This window comes from Pipra filicauda, unplaced genomic scaffold, assembly GCF_003945595.2.
Source record: "Pipra filicauda isolate LSUMZ 115617 unplaced genomic scaffold, ASM394559v2 scaffold313_size859762_pilon, whole genome shotgun sequence".
Taxonomy (NCBI): Eukaryota; Metazoa; Chordata; class Aves; order Passeriformes; family Pipridae; genus Pipra; species Pipra filicauda.
This window is the reverse complement of record NW_024104436.1, coordinates 689,398-716,536: the sequence shown is the minus strand read 5'-3', so window position 1 is coordinate 716,536 and position 27,139 is coordinate 689,398. Positions and strand designations below refer to the sequence as shown.

General features: G+C 38.1%; 1 protein-coding gene across 1 annotated transcript in view; it reads right to left on the bottom strand.

Moving 5' to 3' along the window:
- Positions 1-27,139, bottom strand: part of POLR3B (RNA polymerase III subunit B) — a 75,028-nt gene that overhangs the window by 40,100 nt on the left and 7,789 nt on the right. Inside the window, exons 7-17 of the mRNA XM_027715229.2 lie at positions 26,432-26,523; positions 25,159-25,276; positions 24,034-24,142; positions 16,343-16,465; positions 14,720-14,836; positions 14,084-14,218; positions 9,301-9,462; positions 5,802-6,002; positions 4,693-4,855; positions 2,589-2,742; positions 572-646 (exon numbers count right to left, since the gene is read on the bottom strand). Coding sequence (XP_027571030.1) covers positions 572-646; positions 2,589-2,742; positions 4,693-4,855; positions 5,802-6,002; positions 9,301-9,462; positions 14,084-14,218; positions 14,720-14,836; positions 16,343-16,465; positions 24,034-24,142; positions 25,159-25,276; positions 26,432-26,523 — 1,449 coding nt within the window. The remainder of the gene's footprint in view (positions 1-571; positions 647-2,588; positions 2,743-4,692; positions 4,856-5,801; positions 6,003-9,300; positions 9,463-14,083; positions 14,219-14,719; positions 14,837-16,342; positions 16,466-24,033; positions 24,143-25,158; positions 25,277-26,431; positions 26,524-27,139) is intronic.

Genomic DNA, 27,139 nt, shown 5'->3' with positions numbered 1-27,139 from the left:
CTGCTTCACACAGTCTGACTGACGAATGTTACTTATTTGAACAAGCAATGAAATCTTCCTGTATGCACTCATCATCTCTATAAATGTAAGAAAATATAGGGGTAATCATGCAAGTTTTTGTGATGGTTTCATGAAATTTAGTTAGAGCTAAATTTAAATACTTTTGTGCGTGGTTTTTTCAAACACACAAACTAAGAATTTTAAAGAACTTCTAAAACTAATTCTGAATGTGCCTGTTTTAGGATGGTCAAGTTGATATTCCCTCCAGGTATTTGATTTTTCAGTCAGGAGAAGGATGACACTGCCTCAGGTCTTCCACTTCCAGAAAGATGAGGCTGTCAAAAGTGTTTATTCTGTATAATCACCAAATTTCATAGCAGTAACAAAATAAGAAGAGCAGACTTAATTTGACTTAAACAGAAAATCTCCATTACAGCAATGATTAATATAGAGGAGAGTAGACTTGTTCTCTTCATAGCTAACCCTAAAATTGTGAAATATTGACTGGCTGAAGTATTTCCACACAGTATTTACTTATTGAAGATGAATATGGTCTACTTGAGTTGTGTACCTGTATCCCTGAGCCAGTTCTTCCATATGCTTGTTTGTAACTGCAGGTTTTTGCTTCTTGACAATTATGTAAGGTCTGCAAATAAAAAAAGATTGTCATTGCAAATACTTAGGCAAGTAACTTAATTTACACTTCTATTAAAAACCTATGCACAACCTATTATATAAATTACTTTTAAAATTTATTCATCTTTAACTCATAAATCCCCATAAATACAATCAGTATTTATTCAGACCTTGGTTTGACATATTGTCTATGAAGTACTTAAAAAGAGTACCAGAAAAATGAAGATTTCAATGTTGAGGTAGAAGCTGGTTTTTTCCCCTTTAAATCTTTAAACTAACCTTTTTTTAAGTTTTATCTACAGATGATGACAGCTTTAAAGACTAGAGATTTCCAAATCTACAAAGCTAAGAATGGCATTAAGTACTGTGGCTACTGCACGGACTTCACAGAACACTGAGTGAACAGTTAGTGCTCAAGTGTCCACATGTGAGAATGCATTTTGTGGTTACCTACATGGTGTAAAGTACAGGCATTTACTAAGGGTGATCTCAGATGAATCCATAAATTTCAACAGCACATGGATCTCTGAAGGCTTCTTTACCAAACAAAAACATTGACACAAAGGATGGCATGCAAGAATGAAACCTCAAGGGCTGTTGCTATTTGGACAAGTTGCTTTTATAAAGAGCAGCAAATAGCTACAAGATACTTGTGGAGTCCCCTCTAAAGTCTAAATAAGGTTAGAAGACTCATAAGCACTTTAAAATGGTTAATAGGGGTATTTGAACAATTGCAGGGTGAGGGGTGCCACAAAGTAAACTTGGTAAACTCCTGAAAATCTACATGATTTCCCTTATCTTTATATTACACATTGTAAGCTTTGCTGCATCTCCAAAACTACAGAATGGCTGATATGAACCCTGACTGGAAAATGACTTCTCTGCCACTGAATACGCCCCTACCCTGGATCTCTTGACCCGGTATGATAAATTGATGGTTTGTACATTTATTAGTTCAGAGCCTCTAGCATGCCTCAAACTGTATTCAGCATGCTCTGAGATTCAATTAATGGATAAGGTGGAATGCCACCTGCAGTTGTGACTACTGCTTCGTTAAAGAACATACAAAATACGCACACAGCTAGTCCATGTTAAAATACGTATATATTCATTAACTCATTCTGCCTCTCCCAATCTCTGCTTTGTTCAACTTTTATGCCTTGTTCTTTAGGCTGATTACTTGGGCCTGGAGATGTTTTACTTGTAAATAACCTAGCACAGTGCTGTCATAATCTGACTGGGGTCTCTAGCTGCTACTATAAATCAACATGATCTTCTGCCTCCTTCTCATTTTAGCCAGCCAATTCCTTTTTGCTTTCCTCCGTGACACGACTGTTACTCAGGCACTCTTTCTATCTAATAAAGACCACAAGTATCTCAAGGTGGTAACCTTTCTTACAGGCTTACTGAATTCCCTACCTACTTAAGGGTAAGCAATGAAATAACCCAAAATTGTGAGACATACTTCTTCGTATTACAGCAAACAAGTATACATGCCTGAGGAAGTTTTGCACCAGAAGTTTTGCCCTTGAAGACAAAGGGCAGCTTCTCAGTCTAAAATGTGATATGACATTCATGGTATATCAGACGAGTGGCTGCTTGTTTCTCACTTTACAGGAAGTTACAAAATGTTCCTCCAAGGACACTGAACATTACCGGAGTTGTCAGTCAGATTGATTTTACTTCCCCTCTTTTTTTTTTTTTTTTTAAGAAGACAGAAGAAACATTTTGGTTTGACTTTTGTTTACAGGTAAAATGGATATATTTGGACTTCGTTGTTTTATAAGTTGCTTGACTATATAGCACATTTTCAGACCTGTCTGTTTTGAAAGAGGGCAATTTAAGGAGAAAAAAGATGCTCAAGTGTTACTGAATTTGCTTGTATCTGTACAGTGCATAAAACAGTGCCTACAGTAAGTTCAGTAGTGAGATAATTCCGATGGGATGTTTACCTGCACAATCTGCCCCCATCAGAGGAAATGTAGACACATCTGTCAGACAGATTGGTAGAGATGGAAACGAATTCATTGATATAACCCGCTCGACGCATTATCCGAAATGTGTTGACTAATTTCTGATGATCACGTATGACACCAAGGATGTTACCTATTCAGAAAGAGAATAAATACCTGGTGCATCCTTTGCATATCTAAAATTCTATTTACAAATTCTGATCATGTGTAGCATGCATAGAAGTACTTCCTGCTTCTTGCAAATAATAAGAGTTGCCGTACAATTTCTCTTTGCTTACTTGTATAAGAATTGGCTCTTTTTTCCTCTAAGTAAAAAATTGTCAGAATTTCACAAGTCATCTACCTGCACATCTCCAAATAGCTTGAGAAACCAAATTATGTGCTTCATCCAGCTTTCTTCTAATATGTTTCTGCTCCGGTGGCCATTCACCAGTTGGCATACAAATAAACAACAATTCTGAAGTCTGCAATTTCACCTGTACTGAGACAGATCCAAAGTCTCCAAGAACAGACCAAGGAACTGTCCTGCTGCCTTGTTAGAAATTTTAGAAAATCCTGGTATTTTTGATATATATGATCACTCACAACATCACCATAATTTCTCCTTCAGGTACTTTGCTCAACTTAGCTATCTTAGCAGGGCACTCTAGCTCATACTCAAGTATTTTGATGCATGATGAACAAACAAGAGAGTAAAATTCAGTTAGAGAGTCACCTGACCAAAGTAATCTCAATATATAAACATAAGCATGGTCACATTTTAAACAAAACTTCAAAAGAGAAGACAAAGGATGACAGTTCGGGGAGTTTATAAGACAATACAAAGGTCTCTATAGCTTAAAGGATTTGTACTTAACAGATTTTCTGCCCTCTTAGGTCACAGGTTTAAGTCAGGATCAAGTAATCCATTCACAAGTCTGAAATTTTATTATGGATTAAACTCACAAACTAGTAGATTGAACAGTAACTTGTTTTGCCTCACTTAGTATTACTTCATCTACATTTGACAAAACACTATCTTGTTCCATATCACAGACTGAGCTTGTGAAGGAAGAGTACAATATTTTGGCTCTGCACTCTCCTTTGGACCATAAAACAAGACAGAAGAGGGTACATGTGGTTTGACTGAATCTTATCTTTAACATACTGCTATAGAAAAGCAGAGCAAAGGAATGCAGTTTGGTCAAGTGCTGCTTTTATGTTATTGGGAAAAGGCAGGATTGAAGAACAAATTCTGCTTAATTCAAAGGTAAGTGGAGAACTTACTCATGGTGACAGACATTACGTATTAGTCCCTGGAAGTGGATGCTGTTGACAAAAGGCTATTTTTAAATCACAGTTGTAGTTATAAAAATGTCAGTACTTTGAAATCTAATATCATAGTACCTGTTGTTTTTGAAACACTACAAGATCAGTTGTAAAAGAAACACAAACGTGCAGACGCAAAGCACATGTGCCAAATCATCCCTTTAACAAAGAAGAGAGGCCTGTTTTCCAAAGTCTAATTTTTTCTAATCATTCACAAAGCAACATGTCCCTTAAAAGGTGATTTTAAAGAGAATAGCATTGCTAAACTTTGCAAGCAATAGATGCTTCTGTTCTTAAAGGCACTTTAAAGTGCATGAATATATATAAAAACAAATAGAGACTACAGATTACTAAACACTTTCTGTAAATGAAGCTCTGAATTTATAAATGTATTACAAATGTAGCAGTTATTTTCTTTTAAAAGTACTTTAAGAATGGCACCACCCTTGGTCAGTGTCTGAAGAAACAAAAAAATCTGTAGTCAAATGTACATATTTCTGCAAGTGGGCTTAAAAACAGGGCTAAAATTTGAAAAAAGCTTCAATTTCTCAGCTACAGACATCTACAGCCAGAGTTCTGAAGACCCAACTTCATGCAACTAAGTGTCGTGATCTGGCCTGTCTACTTTGCCCAATATTTAGAGGAAATATTTAGAGGAAATTATTCGCACGTGGAAAACGGCATCTACGGTGATCCAAAAATTGCTGGAGGGTTTCCGAAGCCTAACTCTCCGTCAGCAACAAATCAGAGTCAAGACTGCTGAGAAGTAACATACCATTAAGGAAAACAAGGAACACATTTGGATATGAAAGTTCTTCACCACAGAGCAAGTTGACATCTTCAACTCCAAGATTACTGGCTAATTTAATAATTGGGCCATCTTCCATATCTGTAGTAATATGAGTCATGAGGGCAAGATTTTTAACCAAACCACAAGCCTAAAAAAAAAGAAAAAAGCAACACATCACACATATTTTATTCCTTCTATTCCAGTGTTTTAGCATTTACAAAATAATAAAAATAATAAAAAATATAGGCACTGAAGTTGTAGTTCTTAAGTTATCCAAACATGTATAATGCTGTATTTCTCTCTTCAAAGCAACAGCTACTCAGCAGCATAATTGAAATACAAAATCAGTCTATCTATCAATTTTCCAAATATTCTGTAAGTTCTGACACAAACATTGATGCTTTTAAATGAAAAAAGATCCAAATATGTTATACAGTGCAATTATATTTCAGCTGCTTAATGAGACTTGTTCATATTGACTACATACTAACACAGAAAGTTCAGAGTTCCCCCCTCTCCAGTATATTCAAAAAAAAAAAAAAAAAAGAGAAAAAAAGGAAAACAAACCAAAGACTGTCAGCATCAATTGTTTGGCTCAAATAACTGGATGATATCTTTAATGTAAAATATACAAAGGTGGTTTTGTTCCTCAAGCTAATGGCTAAAGAAATAATGGTACATGTTTCTAGAAAAATTGCAGGTTGATGCTGCAACTTCAAAACAGAACTTTTATTACAGAACAAAGGGACAGGAGTTTAGGACTCCCCTCCTTCTGCTCTGATCAAAAGAGAACAAGTAGTTCTGCAGCAAAATTGGGGGGGTCCTCATGTTGTTCTCATATAGCTAAATGATTTCAGAACTGTTTCCAGACAACCCACTCTGGAGAAAGAAGGCAATATAGTAAGGAAGACCAGGATGTAAAGAGGGTTGTCAGAAGATAGACAAGTTGTATTTTCAGGCTGAGGATAATCTACCCCTCCAGAAACCTCCTCATCAGAATTCTTCCTCTGATGGAGGATCACCTGCTTCAAAATAAACAGGTGTCTCCATTCCTCAGGATAAGAAACACAGAAAGCAAAATAGCAATTCCTCACCTCTCCTTCAGGAGTGTCAGAAGGGCAGAGCATCCCCCACTGAGATGGTTGTAATGATCGAGGACCACTCACTTTCCTTGTCTTTTCAAACTGAGAAGAGATTCTAGTCATCATTCCCAGAGCAGATATATAAGACAAGCGGGACAATACTTGTGTCACACCCTGGCGGTCCATTTTGAATCTCTTTAGAGACCAATTTCCCTGTAGAAAAAAAAAATAAGTGTTTTAAAAAAATTATTTCAGTTTATCCCTGTCTTGAATTTTTCCAGTATCTAGACAGATAGATATCTGAGGAGCTTTGCAAAGCAAATGTTGCCCATTTATATAAAACAACTTTCTAATTACCTTTCTGCATATAAACTCCTAGTCACAGTGTATCTGTACTAAGCATTAAAAAAAAGTTGAAACAAAAGAACTGCTGTTTCAGATGAGACGATACTTTTGCTATTATATAGTCAATCACACACAGATTCTTCTTCATCTGTCCCTTATAGATAAATCCATACTCAAATTTAGCTAAAATGAATTATTTTCTGTTCTCATTTTATAGTTTGTTGGGGTTTTTTTTGTAAAAAAAGGTCTTTTGAGTGAAGTAACACTTTTACAATAGATCCCACCAGCTTCCACTTTTGCCTTTTTCGTGATTTGTTATTTTTGTAGGAAGCACAGGCATTTATGCTAGAGAAGTCTGACATCAAAGCCCTCTGTACTTTCTTGAAGTCTTTTGTTTTTAGAATCCAGAGAAAAAAGGCTCACTGATGTGTCTTCTCACAGAAGAGTTTGTGTGTGTGTGTGTGTGTGTGTGTGTGCGTGTGTGTGTGGAGTAGGTCTATCCAACTTCCCTGGTAGGATTACACCAAGTATGAAATGCAAGATCCATGCATATACCAGAGTTTTCATGTTTCAGGACTGTCACAAGTACTATCACTTGCGGTTTTAATTAGGAAAAGAAAGTTCAGACAACGTTCTAGGACACAAATATGTTTCAATGCCAAGCAGATTTAATAATCTCTACTGTAATCTTGAAATTTGGCACTACAATTTTTGCCTTCATGACATCTACATCAGATACAGTTCTCAGCACCTGAGTCATTGGGTACAGAAAGTTTCTGTCTGAAATATAACTACTTACTCCAGGCACCATGTTACTGGCCAGTCCAAAGATAACATTTCCCCAGAGACTGCCTTCTGCTAATTCCTGTAGCCTTTTTGACAAACTCAGCTACCCAATACTAACAAATAATTTGAAGCTTGCTTGCTATACTACACCAAAAGCCTTTTAGAGGGTGATTTGCTTGGCTTCTTTATTTACACATTAACAGCACAATCCCATTTAGTGATGAACAGTGAGAAAACACCATCGATACAACTGATTTTGCTATTTTCTTCTACTGAAGAGACTATCAAATAGTCTCAAATTTGTAACAGAAAATGGGAAGACAAAATGCCCAACGGTAAGGCAGTCAAAAGAAACCTGTTCATCTCCTCAGCATTCTTGGGAAGGGTTCACTCACTGATCATTTCATTCTTTAAAGACTAGGAATTATGAGAATATGGAATTTGGAAGACCAAAATAAATGAGAATTTTCTTCCTCACACTAGAAATTATTGCATCTGTAGTTTCAATTAGCATGTGATTTATTCTTCACTGCCTATAAGAATCTAAAATCAAAAAGACTGGAGGAAAAAGGAAGTAAAAATGGTGCCTGAAGAAACATTACAAAAAATTCTTTGTGCTGAATCCTTCCAAAGTTGCCAAAAATCCCAAACCAAAATGGGCCCAGGGCAGTTGTGAGACCACCCTCAGTTGAGAACTCCCTATCAAGAACTCCTGTGAACAGGAAGTTGCTCCCTCAGTAGCATCAGGTGATTCTTCAGATGCTGAAATTTCTATCAGGATAGGTATTTTCCAGGGTAAGAAGACAACCTGCAGGAAATATCACTGAACACCACCGTAGTTGATGCAGCAGGGCTCTGAATTCTTTTGCATGCTACTGGTGTAATTATGAATCCGCCGAGTTATTTCATGCTCTTGGAGAATATCATCGAAGCATTTTGGTGAGATTGGAGATTGTCATTTCCAAGAATGATTTTTACAGTATTTGCTTAATCTCTTGAATAGTGTGCACTGGGCATTGTTCCTGATAAATTATTTTTCAATGCTTAAGAGCAGATGGTGTTTAACTGCCTATGTGGCAGTAAAAAAAAGTCCAAAGACAGTGGAAGAAGGAAGACTTTACTGAATATGTATTGAATATTTGCAGATTTATCTCTGTCAGTCCAAATGGAAAAACTGGCACCAGCTAGAAGAAAGCTCCAGCATTTAGAGAAACAAATCTGTCAATTGTTTTTGTTACGTGCACTGTAGAGATTTAACTATATTTGGGGCACTCATAAAATTAAACAGTGATAAGCTTTAACACCAGGATTTGTAAGTTACAGACTGCTGGTGGCTTTGGATGCAATTCGTGGAGTTAATTTTGTTCACAAGAACCAAAAAAGAAAAACTTTAATTTCATGCTAGGCAGAAAAGCCCTCTCAAGAGCTCCAAAGATTAAAAATTAGGTTCCACAATTTTTACCAGCTCTTAAAATACTTAAGTCTAATCTAATTTCTTTTAAAAAATCATGGATTTCAAAGTAATTTACAAGCGAGTAGACAGGTTTCAGGAACAATCTCACAAATTGCTCTAGCAGATGCCTGAGGTAAAATACAAAGTAAGTAACTATTATTGTTCTTGTCCACTGGCATGAACGAAAATATCCATTCCAGCAGAAGGCAGACACAGGCTGAAATCCAACTAAGAAAAATATTTAAAGGCTAATTATCAGGGTTTTTTTTTTCAATACTATGGCATGCAGCAGATTTCCCTGTTAAATAGTTCAGTATCATTAGCAGAGAAGTACTAACCTGTAAGTTGAAAATTTGTTCACAGTAGCAACTTTAAAATAAAAAGGCACTGCCCTTAAAGAGCTTAAATTTAAGGTAGTGATTTTTGGTTTGTTTGGTGTGGGGTTTTTTTGGGGTTGGGTTTTGGTGCTGTTTGGTTTTTTATTTTGTTTATTTGTTTTTGGTTGGTTGGTTGGTTCCGTTTGTTTTCACGCTGTTTTCCAACCATCTTGTGGACAAATGATGTAACCAGACCCTAGCTAAATCCATAAAATAATAAAAAAAACACACCATAGTCAAGTAGAACCTAAAAGACAGCACATTGGATAAATACAATGATCACTATTCTAAATTTGCTTGTTTCTACCATTCCTTCACAAACACAAAAACATCACTTTGAAATAAAAGTGGCTTGATGATTATTTATTCTTCAGTGAATTCCAAAAGCCCTGCCCATGACAGAGTTTTGTAACTTTAATCTATAAAGGATGTTAAATAGATGCCCTCTTCAAACAAAAACCAGTAGATTCATCAGAAGAGAATTTGCACATTTCCATAATGTTTTTCACTAGGGTGAAAAACATACCAAAATGAGAACAAAACCACTTACTGTGGAGATGGCATTGACCATGCCATTGGTGATCTGGTCTTGACGCATATGCTTCACAACATCAAACTGAGCTGCACGTTGCTTGGGGATTACCTGGTCAGCAATCTTCTTCAGTTCAGAGTTAAATTTTTTGAACAAATCTTCAAATAGAAGAGAAAGAAGCTGGAAATACAAAACAGCTGGATTAAGGGAAATGGAGAAAGGGAGGGGAAACACATTTAATACTTCTACCTTTATCCTTCTTGTCAGTTAAAATAAAACAATCCAGCAAGAGAACCGTTCAAAAGTGTTGCTTTTAAAACCAATTATTTCCTGTATATGTATATTAATAACTTTTAGTTGTTAAAATAGCCATGAAAAGAAAAGGCTACCAAAGTTTTTGATCTGACTTTTTTCACTCTCCAATTTGCTTTGCTTCTTCAGTTTGCTCAGCCTCTCCTTGCAGACACTAACAGCTTTTCAAAACACTGAAATCTGCATTACATGATACATTTTAAGTGTTCACAACGCTTAGCTTTGCAAACAAACAGGGTAAATTCGAAAGCCTAGCAGTCCTGTCCTGGGACTCAACTCTGCAGCAGCCCCAAGTGCCAGAAGAACTAAAAACGCAGTAGCTACCAAAGCCAGAAAGGGTAGTTTCCAGCATACAAATACATCGTAGCCTTGAACAACCCATGTATTCATCCATCACAGCTAAGACATTCTGGAATCAATTGTACCATTTAATTTCTGTATATGCAGAATTAAACTGAACTGTAACTGTCTCTGTCAGACATAGTCACCACCGTTCCTCATCTTTTGGAGACAAGGAAGCAAACCATTCAGTCCTCTATCATTGGGATTGTCCACTAGCTTTCATTTGCTTTCCTCTACCTACATTCCCCAGCTGGGCTGACCAAAGCATTTGGCAAATGACACTGTAAAGCAGCTAACTTAAATTATAAGCTATAATTGGCATCACAAATGCAGTTAAGAATATAAGTGCAGCAAATAACACCGGGAAGCTCAAGACAGACCCTTGATTTGCAACAAAACGCTCCCACTGGCTTTCTCAGAGAGCAAGACTGGATTATCTTTCACAGTCTACTTTTTAAGACACAAGAAACACTTAAATTGTAAAACCAATGACAATACACACCGTATACTAACCCTTGACAAAAATGGAATTCTATTGTCACTCTGAACAGAGCCATTTTGCCTGGAAAATGGGTGTTTTAGTGCTGATGTTGGCACGAAAGGAAGTTGTCCCAGACCTTCTTTCCCTTCTGATGTTTATAATACCCTTAACAGTTACAAAGTTATACTGTCACCACTGTCAAAAGAAATCCAGTCACTTGCAACTCATCTGCGATATCACAGTTAATTTAAGTAAGATTTCCATCAGAAATAAAAGCATCTTTTATGAAGCATTGTATTAGGAAGGAGAACTCACTGAAGTCTCCAAAAACTAGACTATGAGGGAAGCATTTCAAAAGTAAGGAAAAAGTAAAAGGAAGGAACCTGCACAGTTTTAAGATGTCTGTTAGTCTTGTTAAATAAGAACTAGACTCCTTTGAAATAAACCATGGCATCCATTTGATCTCCACAAGTTTGAGCAAGCTTTAAACATTTGACAACACATTTAATGGAACACTTAAAAATCACTCAGAAAGTGTCTAAATATTTGATTCCTTGATCACAAAATTGCAAAAATGTCATAATTCCGTATGCCATCAGGATTATAAAGCCACACTATCCTTCCCGTTCCCTCAACTAATAATGCGAGTTACACCCCAAGTACATCAACTTGCCACTATTTGCTAGTCTGAAAAGTGTCATACTTTGCCAATTTCACTCACAAATTCTTGCTCTGTAAGAGCTCTGACTATCTGGCAAAGAAGAATCTCACAATAACCACATTATCTAGGTCAAGAGCAAGAGATTAAAGAAAAAGGATGGAATGCCACTGATAATATTCAGTGGATTTCATAGTTAGTCCAAGGCCTTTCAGCCTGCTTCAGAAAGGAGCACGAAAGAGCAAATTATATTTAAGGAAAAAAAATACTGACAGCTCATCAATTGATTTTCATTGAAAATCCTAAGAAAAATTAATAAAGAAGTTAAGCTGCTGAAATACAGTTTCAGCAATTAGCTTAATGTCAGAGAATTCTAATTAGGCGCCTTGAGATTGCTATTTAGCGTTTAAGCCTTTAGAGTGCCAAATTCTCCCTTTCACACAAACTGGTTGCAAAATTAAAGACATTAGGCAGCCTTAATTATATTATCAGAACAGCTGGGATTAGGCAATCTCTGAAGTCAAGGCGGTATTCTTTTGTCACAGGGTAGAAATCCCTTGCTTTCCAGGGTGCCGGATTTTGGTGCTGTTCCATATCTCACCCATACAAAGCAAGCTGCATTAGAAACAAAAAAAAATGAGGACAAAGAACAGAGTAATGCTTAGCAAATAATGAACACATTAAGGAAAGAGAAAAGGTAGGTGAAAAGATTAAGCCTGAAATCGGTAGGTTTTGCTAACACCTCAGCTGGCACCTGGCCTACCGAGCCTCTAGTGGCAGAAAGACTAAGAGAAAGCTCTGTAAACCAGCTTGGCGAGTGGATACAACTCTGTTATCTAAAGCTAAAGCACATTTCGTATTCTCTTGTCCCATGGGGTGTGAAATTAGCAGCTATTGTTTTCACACATTTTTATAAACACAATGCCTTTTATGTCTTTACATTGTTTAGACCGCTATGTTTTTCTTCTCGCATGGGAATACTTTCTTTTTTTTTTTTCTTTATTCAAATTGTAAATCAAAAGGATTTTTTATGCCAGGAACATGTTGGCATTAAAAAAAAAAAAAAAAGCCCAAAACAAACAAACCACCACCAACCATTTTATCCACAGAAACTTTAGCTAAACATAAACATTTAGAAACTGGCAAAAAATCTCCACACTTTTTAGTCTGTAATCCAATCAAATTAATATTTCACCAATAACGTGGCAAAGAGGAATTCAAGTGTTCAGCTTGAAACGAGAATTTAAAATACTACAAGAGAGAAAAAACTACTCTTAATCAAGTGTTACAACCCCTGAATAGTTCCCCTCGATGTAGAAAAGAAACATATTGGCTTTGTTATGATGACCCTCTACATTTAAAACCTCTTCCCAGTTAATTGAAAACTATTTTGGTTGTTAACACCTGTGTGAGCAGAGGCATTCTTCTTACAGCTTTCAGAAAACTTTTTTACCTGCTCTACTTTCTGCCTCTAAAAATCTCAGGGAAAAACTCCTTTAATCCTTTAATCCAGTTAAGTAAGAACAATACAATGACAAAGCAACAACTAATTTTATTGATTACAGTCATACTGAACTACAGCAACAACATTACACCTGACACCAAATAAATCCATTACAGCTTAAAATATTTATCCCATTAGAATATTGCCCTAATATCCACTTACTACCCCTTACACTTTAGAAATATATTCGGCCTTAGCAGAAGATTAAAAATTTGATTTACAGTAAACATACTAATTTGAAGAATGAATTTCTTTTCCTAACAGCTTAGGAAGACTTTTTTCCTTTATATTTGTGCTTGGAACGCATTCAAGAGTGTCATCTTAGTTTCTTCAGAAAACTAGGAAGCAAAGCACATGTTTCTTACTCTAAAATGACTGCACGCTCTGTGTGTGTGTGTTCACATGTGTGCATGGAGGACAGGGCAGGGGGGGAAGGAAGAGTGTGAGACAACATGCAAGCACACATCTTAAAAAGTACAATAAAATGAGAATTTTCATGGGATATGAACAAAAAGGAACAGATATTTTTACATGTGCTGCAACAGAAAACCCAATACAAATGGTGTGGGCAGCAGAGATGCAGAGTTTCTGCAATCTGGTGCATTTAGTATATGGTCTGAATTTCTGATCATGATCAACAAATAGGGATTATATCAAAACTCCAACTTACATTAACACCGAGCACAGCAAGTAAGTCCAATCCTAATACAAACTGTTTAACCAAATAACCACACATGGCAAGGAAAAATCCATGCAGTTCCTTCATCTGATAAGCAAATTCCCACTGCATTAGGGGAATGTAGTTTGGCCAATAGCTGAGAACTGCCACCCTCTCTGCAGAAGAATGGTGCCAGTCAGAGACCTCAAACCACTCCCCTCCTTCACAGCCATTTGTTACTGATTCCACCACTTTCAGTGCCAAAATTCTGCAAGCAGAGAAGTCCACACAATCCACTTTCATCAGTTGCTCCAGTTAACCTCGAACCACTTACTTTGTTAATTCATGCTACTCTAGAGGCCAGAAAAGCAGCTGACAACAAATAAGCAATCTTATGGGCTCCAAATTACAGGAGGCTTGAGTGGCTGTTCTGTGAGCTGCTACACAAGCTGGGTTCTCCACAATGGGACAGCCTGGACCTGGCATGCAGGCACCTCCTTGTTCCCAGTTTATTCCCTTACCCAGCTGCTTAGAGGGGAACACTGGAAGATGGATCTTAATGCTGTCTTCTTAGCACTAACAGTGTTACAACAGAACTAGAAGTGATGCCTTGTTTGCACTGCTCTGTCCTTTTATCTGGTATAAAGAGGCAATACAGAAGCGAGGATATAATTTATTAGTCTCAATCGGGGAAGCATATCTGTGAGTCAACACAGAAAAGCCAGCAAAAATAAAATGAGAGGAAAAACACTTCAACTGAGAAGACACAAATGTTCCCTATCCTGCATTTTTAAAAGCAAATAACAAAACCCCAAAACAACACTTTGCTCTGAAGCAAAAACTCACCTGCCCTGCTAACTCCAAACGTTTATTTCCATAGTAGTCTCTGTCATCTACTTTATTTTCTCCTTGAGCCAAAATTACTCTGCGTACCATCACTGCTGTGTATATGCACTTGGCACGAAAATTGAATTCTTTCACCTGTAAGCAAAAAAAAAAATCAAAAAAACCCTCAACAAAACAAAAATACACCAATGCTTCAAGATCAATTCCTTAGTTCTTATTCAGACAAACACATCCATTTAAATCACTGGTAATCTGGGCTGATTGAGGAGTTACAAAAGGGATTTGTGAGCTTTATTTTCTTAAAAAATGCAAAAAAAACCCCCATTAGTGACTTTGAAACAGATAGCAAATGAAAGTAAATCAGAATAAAGGTATAGGTCATGACACGAAGGTCCTGAACTAACAGCCGATACTGCCTGGCAGTGCAGAAAAAAAAATGCACAGTATGATAAGTAGTTCAATGGTACAGGATTTCATAAAGATTTCTTTGACTCAATCCAAGTCGTCCCCTTTATTTTGAGGATGATTTACTTTATCTCAGCTACAAAGACATCAAAGACATTTTTCTCTGCCAACAAAGCATAAATAATTACACAACCGTATCCCAGTTTAGAAAAAAACTAGAACGTTACATACAAGAACATGGGTCAGAATAGTTGAAGCCAACAGTTCTCGGGCTTCTTCCATCTTTGTTTTCTTTGGGCCTCCCCACATCCTTTGCCTTCTTACTTTGTTTCCAATGTACTTCAATGCCTGTCAAGAAACAGAATTAACCTCAGTTAATATCAGAATTGTAACCTACACAAATATACACATATGGAGATCTGTATCTATTCCTCAACATGTGCAATCCCACCAGCCACAGATGATACAAACTCCAAGCAACCTGCAAACCAACAAAGATGTAAGTGATGCTAATAAAAAAAATTCACGCAATTTACTATAATTAAATAGACAACATGTTTATCATAGGTTGATGACATTTGGAACGGAAAGTGGTGAAAATACATAAATACTACAATATTAAAGAAAGAATATTGTAGAGATACAGAAAAAAGATTTCTATAAATGCAAAAGACATCTAGTTAATTTATTAGAATTTTAACCTCCGGTTCTTTTGTGTACTTGCTAAGTTTCATTCAGACATTAAACCATGAGGTAGCACTCACTGTTTAATATCCACAAAAGCTACTGTGTGGCATCCACGTCTGTCTCTGGAGTACTCTACAGTGATTAATGGATTCTTACTCTTACCAGTTGTCAATCAATCTGCAGAATTCAGAGTCAAGAAACTACCCAAGCCCACACAGGAAGGTCCTGCCTGGAAGTGAAGCCATGAAGCTGTGCGAAAGAATTACCCTCTCTACTAAATGACAGACTATCCTTTCCATCTCTTATCTTCCTCCGCAAATAGCTAACTCTCTATTAATTTCATCTGACATTTCTGGCACAGAATAACTTCTGTATTTCTGCTTTTCTACCCTCCTGGATGCTTCACATTCATCTGTGTTCCTCCAGCATCACCGTTTCACTCTTCTGACTCTGAATTAGGAGCTCTTTAAGCTACCTCTGACCCTCAAAAGCCCCAGAAGAAGAAAACCAGAAAGATGTTCACTTTACAACACTCAGCGTCACACAGTGAAAGATTTGTCAAAGTTTACAACAAAAGAGCAAAGTAAGATTAATCTTCAAAAGCTTCTTCTAGCAGATTAGTATGTACATGATGGAAACGCTCCCAGAAAAATGGCCCATGTTCCAGCTACTTAAAAAAGTACATGAGCTAAGAGAACTCTGGTAAGTCTTTAGCAGGACAGAGGGTGGCTACTATTACGGGCTTCATGCAAGAGATTAAAATTGGAGGAGAACATCTACTCATAATGAAATGGTCATACCCACATTAATAGGGCTTCTGAGAAATGGGGTGTGCAATTCCTATTTAAAAATGGGCATAGTCCTCAGAAAAAAACCCTAATTTTATGGACATTGCTACTTGTCATATATAGGCTTAGGTCATTAAAACATAATACCAAGCTTCTGAAAACAAAGCCTTTCTTGACTTTGACTTTTTTTTCCCCAGTTAAGTAATGAGAGTAAAGTCTCATGTTTGACAAGTCCTGACCCCTTAAAAAGCCACAGCTTAAAATAACCCCCCAAAACAAACCTTAAAACAAAAGTGTATGTCCACTGCTGACACAGCAAAGTGGTCAATACCCACTGTCTTTGGATTTTTATGGCCTCTGGCCATGTGAAAAGACACACCTGCATCTGTGTAAAGATCTGAGCTTTTTGGCATTCTTCCAGGCTAGGAGCAAATGCAGCCATCACATGTTCCTCTGTGCCAATCATCTGTACAATCTCCTGGTCACTCTCAACACCCATGGCCTAGGAAAAGAAGAAAAGACAGAAATAACAAGGCTTTATGTTAACTCACTGACATTTGCTTATGCTAATTTGGTATTGTTTGTCTGCATTACTACTAAGCAAGAGCTAGCTCTTCTCTAAGAAACTGTGCCATCTGGCACTGGCAGCACATATTCTAGCTATGGAAGAAAGTTAAATGGAAATCTTGATAAGCAGCAGGAACACAGACTTTTTGGGGAGCCATTTTTTTCCTTCACTGATAGGAGTTAAATTCTATGGTTTTTTTCTTAAGAAAAAAAACAAACTAGGTAATAACAACCCAATGTGTGCAACAATGAAAACCAAGTCAGAATAAAGAAAGGAAGATGAAATTTGTTGAAAGAGTACACACAGTCTCTTACCACAAGCAATTCTGCAAACTCAGCTGACTGTGATGTAGCACATCATATTTGAGAAATGTTTACAATTTGCCTCCTTTGCAGCTCTCTGCATTTAGAAGATGACTTCACAATTCCACTTGAAAGACATTCTGTTATTTCACTGATCCTTGGACACCTTGTTAGACTTTATACCGCGGAAAAGAGCTTAATAAACTAAGAAAGCTCTTAACAGGTTTAGAAAAATCTCTCTATCAGTAAGTGTTTCAAGGTGGCAGCCAGCAGTGAAGGCTTTTGTGGATTCCAGATGGTGCTAAAGCTCCCCCCTTCACACATTTGCCTGGAGCACTGCCATACCAAGAAATGGAATAATCTCACTAAACCTCTTCTGGCTGAGTTATAATATGTTTCTCAGAACTTTGTGAGGAAGTTACGTTTGCATTCACATTATTCTCCAAACTGCCTGCCACAAAGACCATTGTAAATAATGGCCTATGTAGATCCTAGTATTCTGGTTCTCATTAAAAACTGGCAGTATCCCAAAAAGTCACATTCTCCTCAAAAACGCAGAAATACCTTCTCTTCTTTTTGCCTTCATTGAGTGTCACTTTGCTTAACACCTAGCTAATGCTATTCCCTTGCAAAACTGTTGCTCTAATTGTGAAGTATCCAGCTTCCTTTTTTTCTTTTTTCTTTCACTTCTTTCTTTTTCAACAAAGTGATTGGCTGAAGTTCCTTTAAACTCAAACTTTGTCTTTTCACCTTGTGGTTTATTAGAAATTAAAAGGAGTGAAAAAATACCATACGCTCATAACAGAGTAAGGACACTCCTCTTTTAGTGCAAAGCACAGATCACAATTCCACCATCTCAGACAGAGCTGAGTGCCAAATCAAGACACCATTACTTCACTGGGTAAGCGTGTTTCATCACAGTTTGTTCCCACTGAGTAGTTACCCCTCTGATCTCAAAGCTCTTTTCAGAACCAGCATTTGCCCATGTGATATTACTGCAGTTGAGATCTCTGTTTTTCAAGTATTATTACACTTCCTTACCCTTTTAAATAAGGTCACACAGTAGTTAAAAAACCTCAGCAGAGAAGTTAACAAAATCCTTCATTACCCGAGAGCTAGACTCATAAGAAAGTCTACAAAAGCATGGAAGCTTCACAACAGTAGTTTTTCCATGTGTCTAGGACTTAATAGCTGACCAGCAAACTAGTTTAGGAATGACAACTGGATTCATAAAATTATTGCACTTAGCCTACAGAAGAACAAAATTCTTGTGCCATTCTAGGCACATGTACCACGAATGTATTTATCTAAAGCACATCGACTGCAAGCCGACATCACCCTATTTCTGTCCCTCAGGTTAACTATGGGATGGCAACCAGATTGTGCCATAAAATAAGTGAAAAAAACAAGTGGAAAAAAAAGTCAATCTTCATTTTTACTATGCTCTTTTTTCCACTAAAAAACAGAAAGCCACAGTAAATTAAAGAGGATTGATAATTTTTTCTAACTTCATGATTCGCTGATCAAAAGATGAGAATAGGATGTTTCATTATACCAGCATAGATTTTCTAGCTGAACTTTGTAGCAGCAAATTCACTTGAGAATTCTGAATTTCTGAGTGGGAAAGGCTAGGATCTGCCACCAAACAATATATGTTGTATTGTTAGATATGTGCAAATGGGGAGAAATTAATTTATGAGTAATGACTAAAAACTTAGGCAAATGATTGAAGATGATGTGCTGATATGACAGCCTAAAAGTAAACCTATTTATTCTCCTCTATAATCTCAACAATCCTGAGCAAACTTGCATGCAAAAATACACCTACCTGCAAAACTAACGGGGCAAGCAACAGGCCCATGCTGCTATCAGACAGTTTGTAATGTTAACACTTAGTTTTTCAGTAAATTTGGCCCTGATGTTACACTTCTAAAAAAAAAAAACCAAACCCAAAAAACCCAACAACTAAAAAACCAAACCAAAAAAGGTATTTCAGAACTAGCCTGTAACCTCATTAGGTCAGCAACAAAATATTCCTTGGTTGTTGCTTGTGTTACAGAAACACTGAGGACGTGCAAGGTAGGAATGGGCCCTAAGCTTAAAGCACTTATGGTCCCAGGACAAAGCTGAGGGAAAGGGAATTAACATAAAAGCAAACCAGGAGACAAGATGTCTTGTTTCTTTTTGATTGGAAGGCAATGCCACAAAGGGATAATTTTACAGGGGAGGGGAGAAGGAGTCATTGTAAAGGGATAAGTTGACAGTGGCAGCTAAAGGATGAGGAGGGAGATGGTAGCAGGCTGCTGAAGAGCATGGTTCAAGGCTAGTCATCAATGGACATAAAACAGACAGGTCAAAGCAAGCACTCAGAACATTCAGATCATCCTGAGTTCAAGTGGGAAAGTGGTCCAAATGGGGCCAATCACTTCCTAGGACTAGAGAGCTTCCCACTGACCAAAACGTGTGCACATCAATATTTGTGTGTGCACACACACGTACACAGGAGAGCGTACATGAGAGAGTGTGAGCCCAGCTCTTCCTCCCCCAGCTGGTGTCTTAATGATGATGTCTAGGCGTTTCCATGGCACTTCCCTAGAATGTAGTTCTGCAGTCCATCAGGCTAAATTACAGAATGGAGACAGGCAGATGACTGGATTAAAAAGATGTCAGGGAAGTTCAAGGTTGAAATCACAGACAGAATTGGTCTGGAGCTTTCATAATTCAGAAGATACGAGCTATGAAACTACAGACATGGGAACTCATAATCCTGCAGATCCAGTAAGACCACCATTCAGCTGTTCCTCTAGAGCTGCAACTAAACAGCTCCAGGACTAACACAGGTTTGTAAAAATGAAACTCGACCTGCTATTCAAATCTTTTGCCGCAGGTCCTAGAGCAGCTCCTTATAGCTCCAACATGAACTAAAGATTCTTCATCTAGTGACTCAGGTCGTAAAATTCAACATTCAAGTCCCTCTAGGTTACTTACAATTCTCTTCCTTCTCTCACCAGTTTTGGTGCAGCATGCAACCTTCACTTACTTCAGCTCCCAGGACTCACTCAAGTCTACCAAATCAAGATCGTGAACACAAAAGAAAAACAGTCCTTACCTTCAAAAAGCTCTAACTCGCTGCAGTGTAGTGAGCTCCCTGCAAAACCATCTCACCCGTAAGCCTGACGTTTTTCAGGATAGAAACACCCTTACATACTACACAAATATTCCACATGTCCCCTAATGCTCACTGCTACCTAAAACTGCTCAAGCCCCCCAGGTAAAGCATGTGTACCTCACAGCCTGACATATTCAAAAAGCCACTATGCACAGTTCACACAGCCCCAGGAGCTGTGCACAACTGGCACAGCTAAAACAAAGGTCTCCCCGGGTTGCAAGTCAACTCAGGACATCCTAAATAGCACTGCGGTTGTGTATTTATATTAACTAATGAAGAAGTGTTACAAAGTAAGCAGGAAGCAAATTAGCTGTGTCTGTTTCCCATTACAAGGCAGTTAACAGCCCTTTCAAATCTCAATGAATACATACTTTGGGGACAAAATTGTCCAATTTATATCACTACTTCAAACCAAAGACTGCATTTACATATATAGGGACTGCACAAATGCTTTTGTCACTTCTAAGAAGAAAGGTTAAGGAAGATTGTTTAAGCTAGCACAGCTACAAATCTCTAGCAACTCCACATGTGAAGAGCAGATACTCCAAGTCTGTCCTAGAACAGACACTATGCCTTTTGTAGCCTATCAAATTTCAGTTAGTTGTGGTCAATGTGCTAAACTTCACAAAACCACAACTTATATGAGTTTGGCACAACTGGCTGTAAAACATTTGAATGTGCCAAACCCGAAGATCCTTACAGGTCTGGATGGCAGAAAATCAAAGCAGCAGAACAAGGTCATTCGGGCTTGCAGTTATGGATAAAGATGAACTGCAAGGCAGACGTCTCCTTCAGGGTGACCCTACATGATCCAGTCCCCCTACCTATCCAGATCAAGGGACCTTTAGATCCACTCTATTTCCACTCCTCCCCACAGCTTCCTCACCAAAAGAAAGGCCAGGGAATAATATGTTCAGGTCTTGCCTTAAGTCTTCCCTGACTTTATGCCTGGAACATGAGGGTGATCTTATGCTGCAGCCTAGGGAGCTCTTTAGGAATTTTAGGTGTCAGCTCTGTCAGTAGGTGATGTTTGTAATGTTCTGTATTTCACAGCCCTTGTTTTTGACAAATATGTCTAAGGGATATATTAGTACACCTCCACTTTACAGTTGCAGTAGCTTTAAATCCACAGTAGATGACAGATCTCCAATACTTGCTTTCTTTTCTCTAATATTACAATGGTTTTCTTCACCTGATCTATTTCTTAAGTGATTTGCAGCAACACCAGGTCAATTAAAGCTATTGGGACTAGAGAGACAATTCAAAATTGCTCAGCTTTCTCCCACTGACTCTCAGGGAGTCCCTGACAACACTGTCCCCTCTAGGTGGCCCATGCGCTGCATAGCAGCCCTCTACCAATAACTATTTGTTTTCTTAGTCAAACCACGAGGTCTGTGGAACTTGTTTGGAGCCTGCATGCTGGTCTGGGAGGAAATGCAGAGCAGTAAGTATTTGCCACTGCTTTCTTAGTTTATTTTTAATTAGAAATTATACATGCAGCTGGCTACAGTAAAAGGCAAGGATTCAAAGGTAATCAAAACTTCAGCACTTAAGATTGTCTGTGCAGCTTAACTCTGCCCCTTGCAGATGTGGATCTCTACATGACAAGAAGCAGAACATCTACTAGTAAAACAAGACACATGCTTTATGCCCAAGGCTTGGTGTCAGCAGAAAGGAATTATTTTCCTAGGTTTTCCAACAAATCTCTTGTTTACAAAACTGCCAATAAGAGAGAGCTGAGGTTGGATGGGGATCCCTAACTTAGGGATTCTCCAGTTTCAGGGCTATTGTGTTTGTAACCTTGCTTTTAGTAGTTAAATAGAACAAAGCAATACCACAACACAGCAATGCCCAAGAAAAAAAGATCAGAGACTGGTGACTGCTATAGGTTCCAGCTGGAGACTCACAGAAAGTGGATAGAAGATCCATGAATTTCATGTCATTAAAGGAAAGGTAAGGAAAATGACTGCTCATGAGAACAGTTAAGTACCAGTCAAGAATGGAACACTCAGCTAATTTGCTACTTCATTAAATCAACATAAACAATTAAAAAGCAGTACAGCCAAGAGCTCCTAAAAACTGTAACCTCTTATTCAATAAATAAAAAACTATGCAAGATTATTTAAAATGTAAAAGATACCTATATAGATAATTATAGCAAGCACTGTCAGAAGGTGATCAAATAGTCAGAAAAATCCTGCTTTAGAAAAATAACCCAACAACAATCTCCTCAGACTTAATAACCCAGACCAGTTACTCTACGTGGGCAGGTATTTGTCTGTACCAGCACGAGGTGACAAAATATAATAAAAGTCTGTAAGTGAAGGTGGAATCCAGCTGTTTGGTACTGAAGCAAATGGATTAAGAGCCACATTAACACTTCGATGAAACACAAAAGTTTTTAACTTAATTCTGGCACTTTTACATGCATTTATGCCCATAAATAACTTCTCAACCTCCTTTAACACTGTCACTAAAACATCCTCCAACTTGAAGAGATTTGCTTCATCAGAGATAACAGATATTTATTTCTCAAGTCTAAACTCAATTATTAAACTATTTTCTAGTACCAAATCACTTCCTACATGAAAACCGATTCTTACAACTCTCACCCAGCCCAAGAGCTGTGGTCACATTGACAAGCCTGTACTTGCCGATGCCAACATATCAGCGCTGCGGGCACAGACTGTTCGGATGCCGTGAGCACGTACTGCCCTCTCCTGGCAAATCATTTTCTCGAGCTGATACTACCTCTACAAACCTGTGCTGTAAAACACTACAGTGAAGACAAAAAGAGGGCTTTTCCTAGATCCAAGCAGCAGCATTTTTGTGCCCCAAGCCACCTTCCCTGCGAACAGTGACACTAAGGCTGCTGCCCAATTTCCTTCTGCACACGCAGTGTATCAGGCTGCAAACCCATAGGCAGTAGCAGAGCATCACAGGACAGGAAGGAGTTCCCAGCTGTTGGCAGGACAAGTCCCATGAGCCATGCCCTCCTGTTTTCTCCAGCAGCCGGACAGCGCATGTCCACCCAAAACCTCCATGGCTGCAGTCTATGCATTTGATTCCACAGACAGATGAGCTACCAGCCTGCTCCTGGCCCTGCTGGGCAGCTAGGGAAAAGTCATCGTTATGTCACACTGATCACACATTCAGTGTGTGCACCCTTGAGTGAATTAAAATGAAAGGGAGAAGCAGAGAGTGAAAGAAAGCAGTTCTGGCAGTTTCACAGGCAATCAGGGTCAAGGCACAGCCTTGTCACCAGCTCAGCTGGAGGGGCAATACTCCTCAGTTCTTGCCCAGAATTAGAAAAGGATGCCTCTCACAGCCCTTTGTCAGTCCCACCAGAAATCACCTCAAAGCTACAATGCCTGTCCATGCATTCACTGCCCTGAAGATACTGGTGAGTCTCCCTGAAAAGGCAGGGATTCTGAGGTATTGGGATCGAGGCAGGGCTTCACAGGTGAAGTAAACTGCTCAGGAAATGCAGCCACTCTAGTCATCTTATTGGATTTAGGAATAAGTCTAAGAATTGCAGGACTGCCCCACAGGCTATCAGTTTTGTTTACAGTTATGACTGGGAGTCGTGTATAAATGAGCTCATGGCTATGCCATATCCCTGAATCCAAACCAAAGGTGTTTAACTACTCACCACTACACAAGTCACAGCTGGGAACAGGCTGGAACCAAAACCAAAGACCCTTAACATGAGCTTGCAACATAAATCGTAACAAACCAAAACCCTTCTGACCTTCTGCAGCAACAGAGGCACCTTACAAGGCAGTGAGGGGGTGGCAGGCGTTTGTCTTGGCACAGCAGTGCTCTCCTCGCAGAAAAACGCAGCACTTTTTCTCCTTTTTGCTGTACAATAAAGATGACTTTCCAGGGGAAAAAAATTCCAATCTCTAAGCCCTGCCAAGTCCTTCTGTACATGTTAACTTGAGAGCTGCTGCTGATCTTCCTTCTTGAGCTGCGGCACAGCTTTTTTCTGCCTTCTCTTTTTTTTTCCCCCAAACTAACAGCTGTATTACCTTAAATATGATAGCAATGGGAATATCTTCGGATAGAGTGTTATGCCTCAGATAAAATCTTCCTTGTTTCACAATCATATTTGTTCTGCTCTTCTTCTCATGAGTGGAACTGAAGTTAAAAAAAATAGTATTATGTCCAACAGAATGTTTGCACTGACTCCTAAAATCTTTTATAGAAAACTTAGCAGGCTTGAACAATCTTTCAGCTGAATTAATCCCACTCTCTCCTCTTTAAAAAATTATATTAAAACAGCCAGACATCAGCCTGTATTTCCAAAGAAATAGAGTATTATCACCTGTGATGGGGACTATTTGGAATATCTGAGTTAGGTAAGTAGAAGCCTGCACTTTTCAAAATCATCTTTGCATGCTTTTATCATCAATTTTGATGTAACCAGCAAGGTCAAACTGCGCACACGTACCGCTGCAACAACAGTAATGAGGTAACAGTACTTTGTTGTATGTTAACCTCATCTAGGCTTACTGTGAAACAGTAAAGTAGTTAGGAGAGATGTGTGAGAGGCCTCTGGAGAAGAAAAAACAGCCCTCACATTCGAGTGACAAGCACCATATTATACCAGATGCAGCTTAAAAAGAAACCAACCAGAAGGCAAACAAAATATAAAACTTAATCACTGAGAAAAGGCCAAATTTAAACTACCTTGCTATTTTCAGTAATTTTTGCAGTACAAAAATATTTGTTTCCTTCTCCACTGCCTTTGCCTTTAAAAGTTTTTATGTCAATTTGATGCAGAGAGGTAGACAAAAGGTTACATCCAATTTCCACTGCAGCAACTTCATGTTACTTGCTGCAAAATGAGACCAAACACCATCAATTAGGAAGTGCACTTTATGTTAAAAATTCAAACTTGCTTTTCCTAATCTGGGGTGAATCCTGAAGCACATGAGCAACTCTCACTGATTTTTGTGGGAATACCGCACTAAGTGATTTTGGGATTGATGTTTAGCATACAAAATGACAGTAGCAAAAGAGGGACATTGAATATCTACATCTTTTTCCTGTTCAACTATACATGGAAGAAACCTACACAGCTATTTCAACTACAACAATGAAGTTCTAAAGCTTTGAGTTTACCTCTATGTAATTGCAGGCATTTACCATACCTGGTAACAGAAGCGCCAACTGTGCCCTTTCTATCAGCTTCCACAATGATCCTGTTTTTGGATAACTGTTCTTGAATAAGAATGACTTTCTCTACACCTTTAACAATGAAATAGCCACCTAGGCAACAGAAAAGAAAGACTTGACATGTCAGTACCATTGTGCCTTACTTGCCTCCTTCAATATGTCTTTGAATATAAATTATTAAAAAGTAAACCGTAAATACACAAAGTGCAAAACAGAAGAGTAAATTCTCCCTTAAAGGAGTAATGAACAAGCTTGGTGTGGAACTTATGACTACTACAAATACGTTTCACTAGACAAAACAGGACTTTTGGTAGGCTCATATATAGTATTTGAGATCTAAGACTTCATTTGGGAAGTACTCAGACAAACAGAACCCACAGGCACAGGCACAGGCACAGTAAAGCTGTAAAAAACCTCCAAACTGTAACGTAATCATAATTATTGAAAGACATAACAGAATTGTTAGTTTGATAAATTAGGTAAAAATACTGCCTGTCAGAAGAGTATATCATAAGGACATCAAATAAGGAGAATAAGTCTTCCATAATTATTGACTTGCTCTCTTTAGCACTCCAGGGAGAAACCTCTTTTGTATTACTTTTAAAAATGTATTTTAATACCCTTGTTGTATCTAAGACAATATAAGGAATCTGCACATGAGCCATGTTAGATTCCTCTCTTAAACTGTATCTATTAATGCTCCTCTAGCACACGTCACTGTACCTTAGCAAACCCAGCACAGGTCCAGTGCATGCTTCAAAAGTAGCAGATAAAAATCAAACCTTCATCTCCTCTGTACATATCAAATATTACCATGTAACACTTTATTCTTGATTTACAAAAGGCAGCAAATGAAGAGTTCCCCCTCTGGAGGACACCATTATACTCCACTCTTCCCTGATCCACTTAGATTTCATGAATGAACTCCATCTCTGTTCCCATATCACAAATCACTATAAAATACTATATACAAAATTCAAAATACAATATTAAAAGTTTTTGTATATTGTTTTTGTGGTTGAAAACTTCATCTACAAATACAAACTATCCATGTTCTCAACCATGTCTTACTATTTTCAAAAGCCTGATGATTTCTGTTCGTTACAAGCATACACTTGAGAAGTTTCTGCAATGACTTCATGGTGGCAGGAAACGTACTAAAGAGGTATTTTTTTGCTGAAAATAATTTAAAACTAAAAACACAGACAGCAAAAAAAAAAAAAAAAAAGAACATGAGTGAAAATGTACCTGGATCTAAAGGACATTCATTAAGTTTGGCAAATTCTGCTGGAGTTTTCCCAGTAAGAACACAATTGGAGCTACGCAGCATTATAGGCATTCTGCAAGAAAACCAGTTACAATTTTACTCTAGATTCAGAGTAAAAGAGAAGAGTCAAATTCAGAACTAAAATCACGCTGAACAAACTGGAGAAAACATGTTTAAGGTAATTAGAACACATGCATGATATAACCAACAGGTTTTTCCTTTAAACCCACCTTACTTCATTGAACATGTAATTGAAAAGAGACCTGGACACCAACTAGCAGAAACCACAGACTTCCTACTTAAAGGTTCTGCAGCTACTACAGGCATTGTGACAAGCAGAGTCACCAAGGCCAACGATAACTCATGCAAAAACTCCTGGTCTCCGAAAACAGGCTGCAGTAAAGAACATGCCCCTGCAGATCCAGCTTTAATTAGATAAAGCCAGTTCATATCTTATTTCCCATATAGGAATGACACCTTCTGGCTGCAGACAGATAGTGCCTCTAATACATAACCTAAGCATGAAGTTTCCCCAGTAGTAGCTTTGATTTCTCTGGTGTCTTAGCACAGAAGTCTGCAGCAAGCATTTTGTGACGCAACATGTGGTGGAAAAATATTCCAAGAAATGAAAAACTAATTTAATGCTTAGGGAATTAAAAAAGAAGAGAAACTAAAGATGCACAGACTGG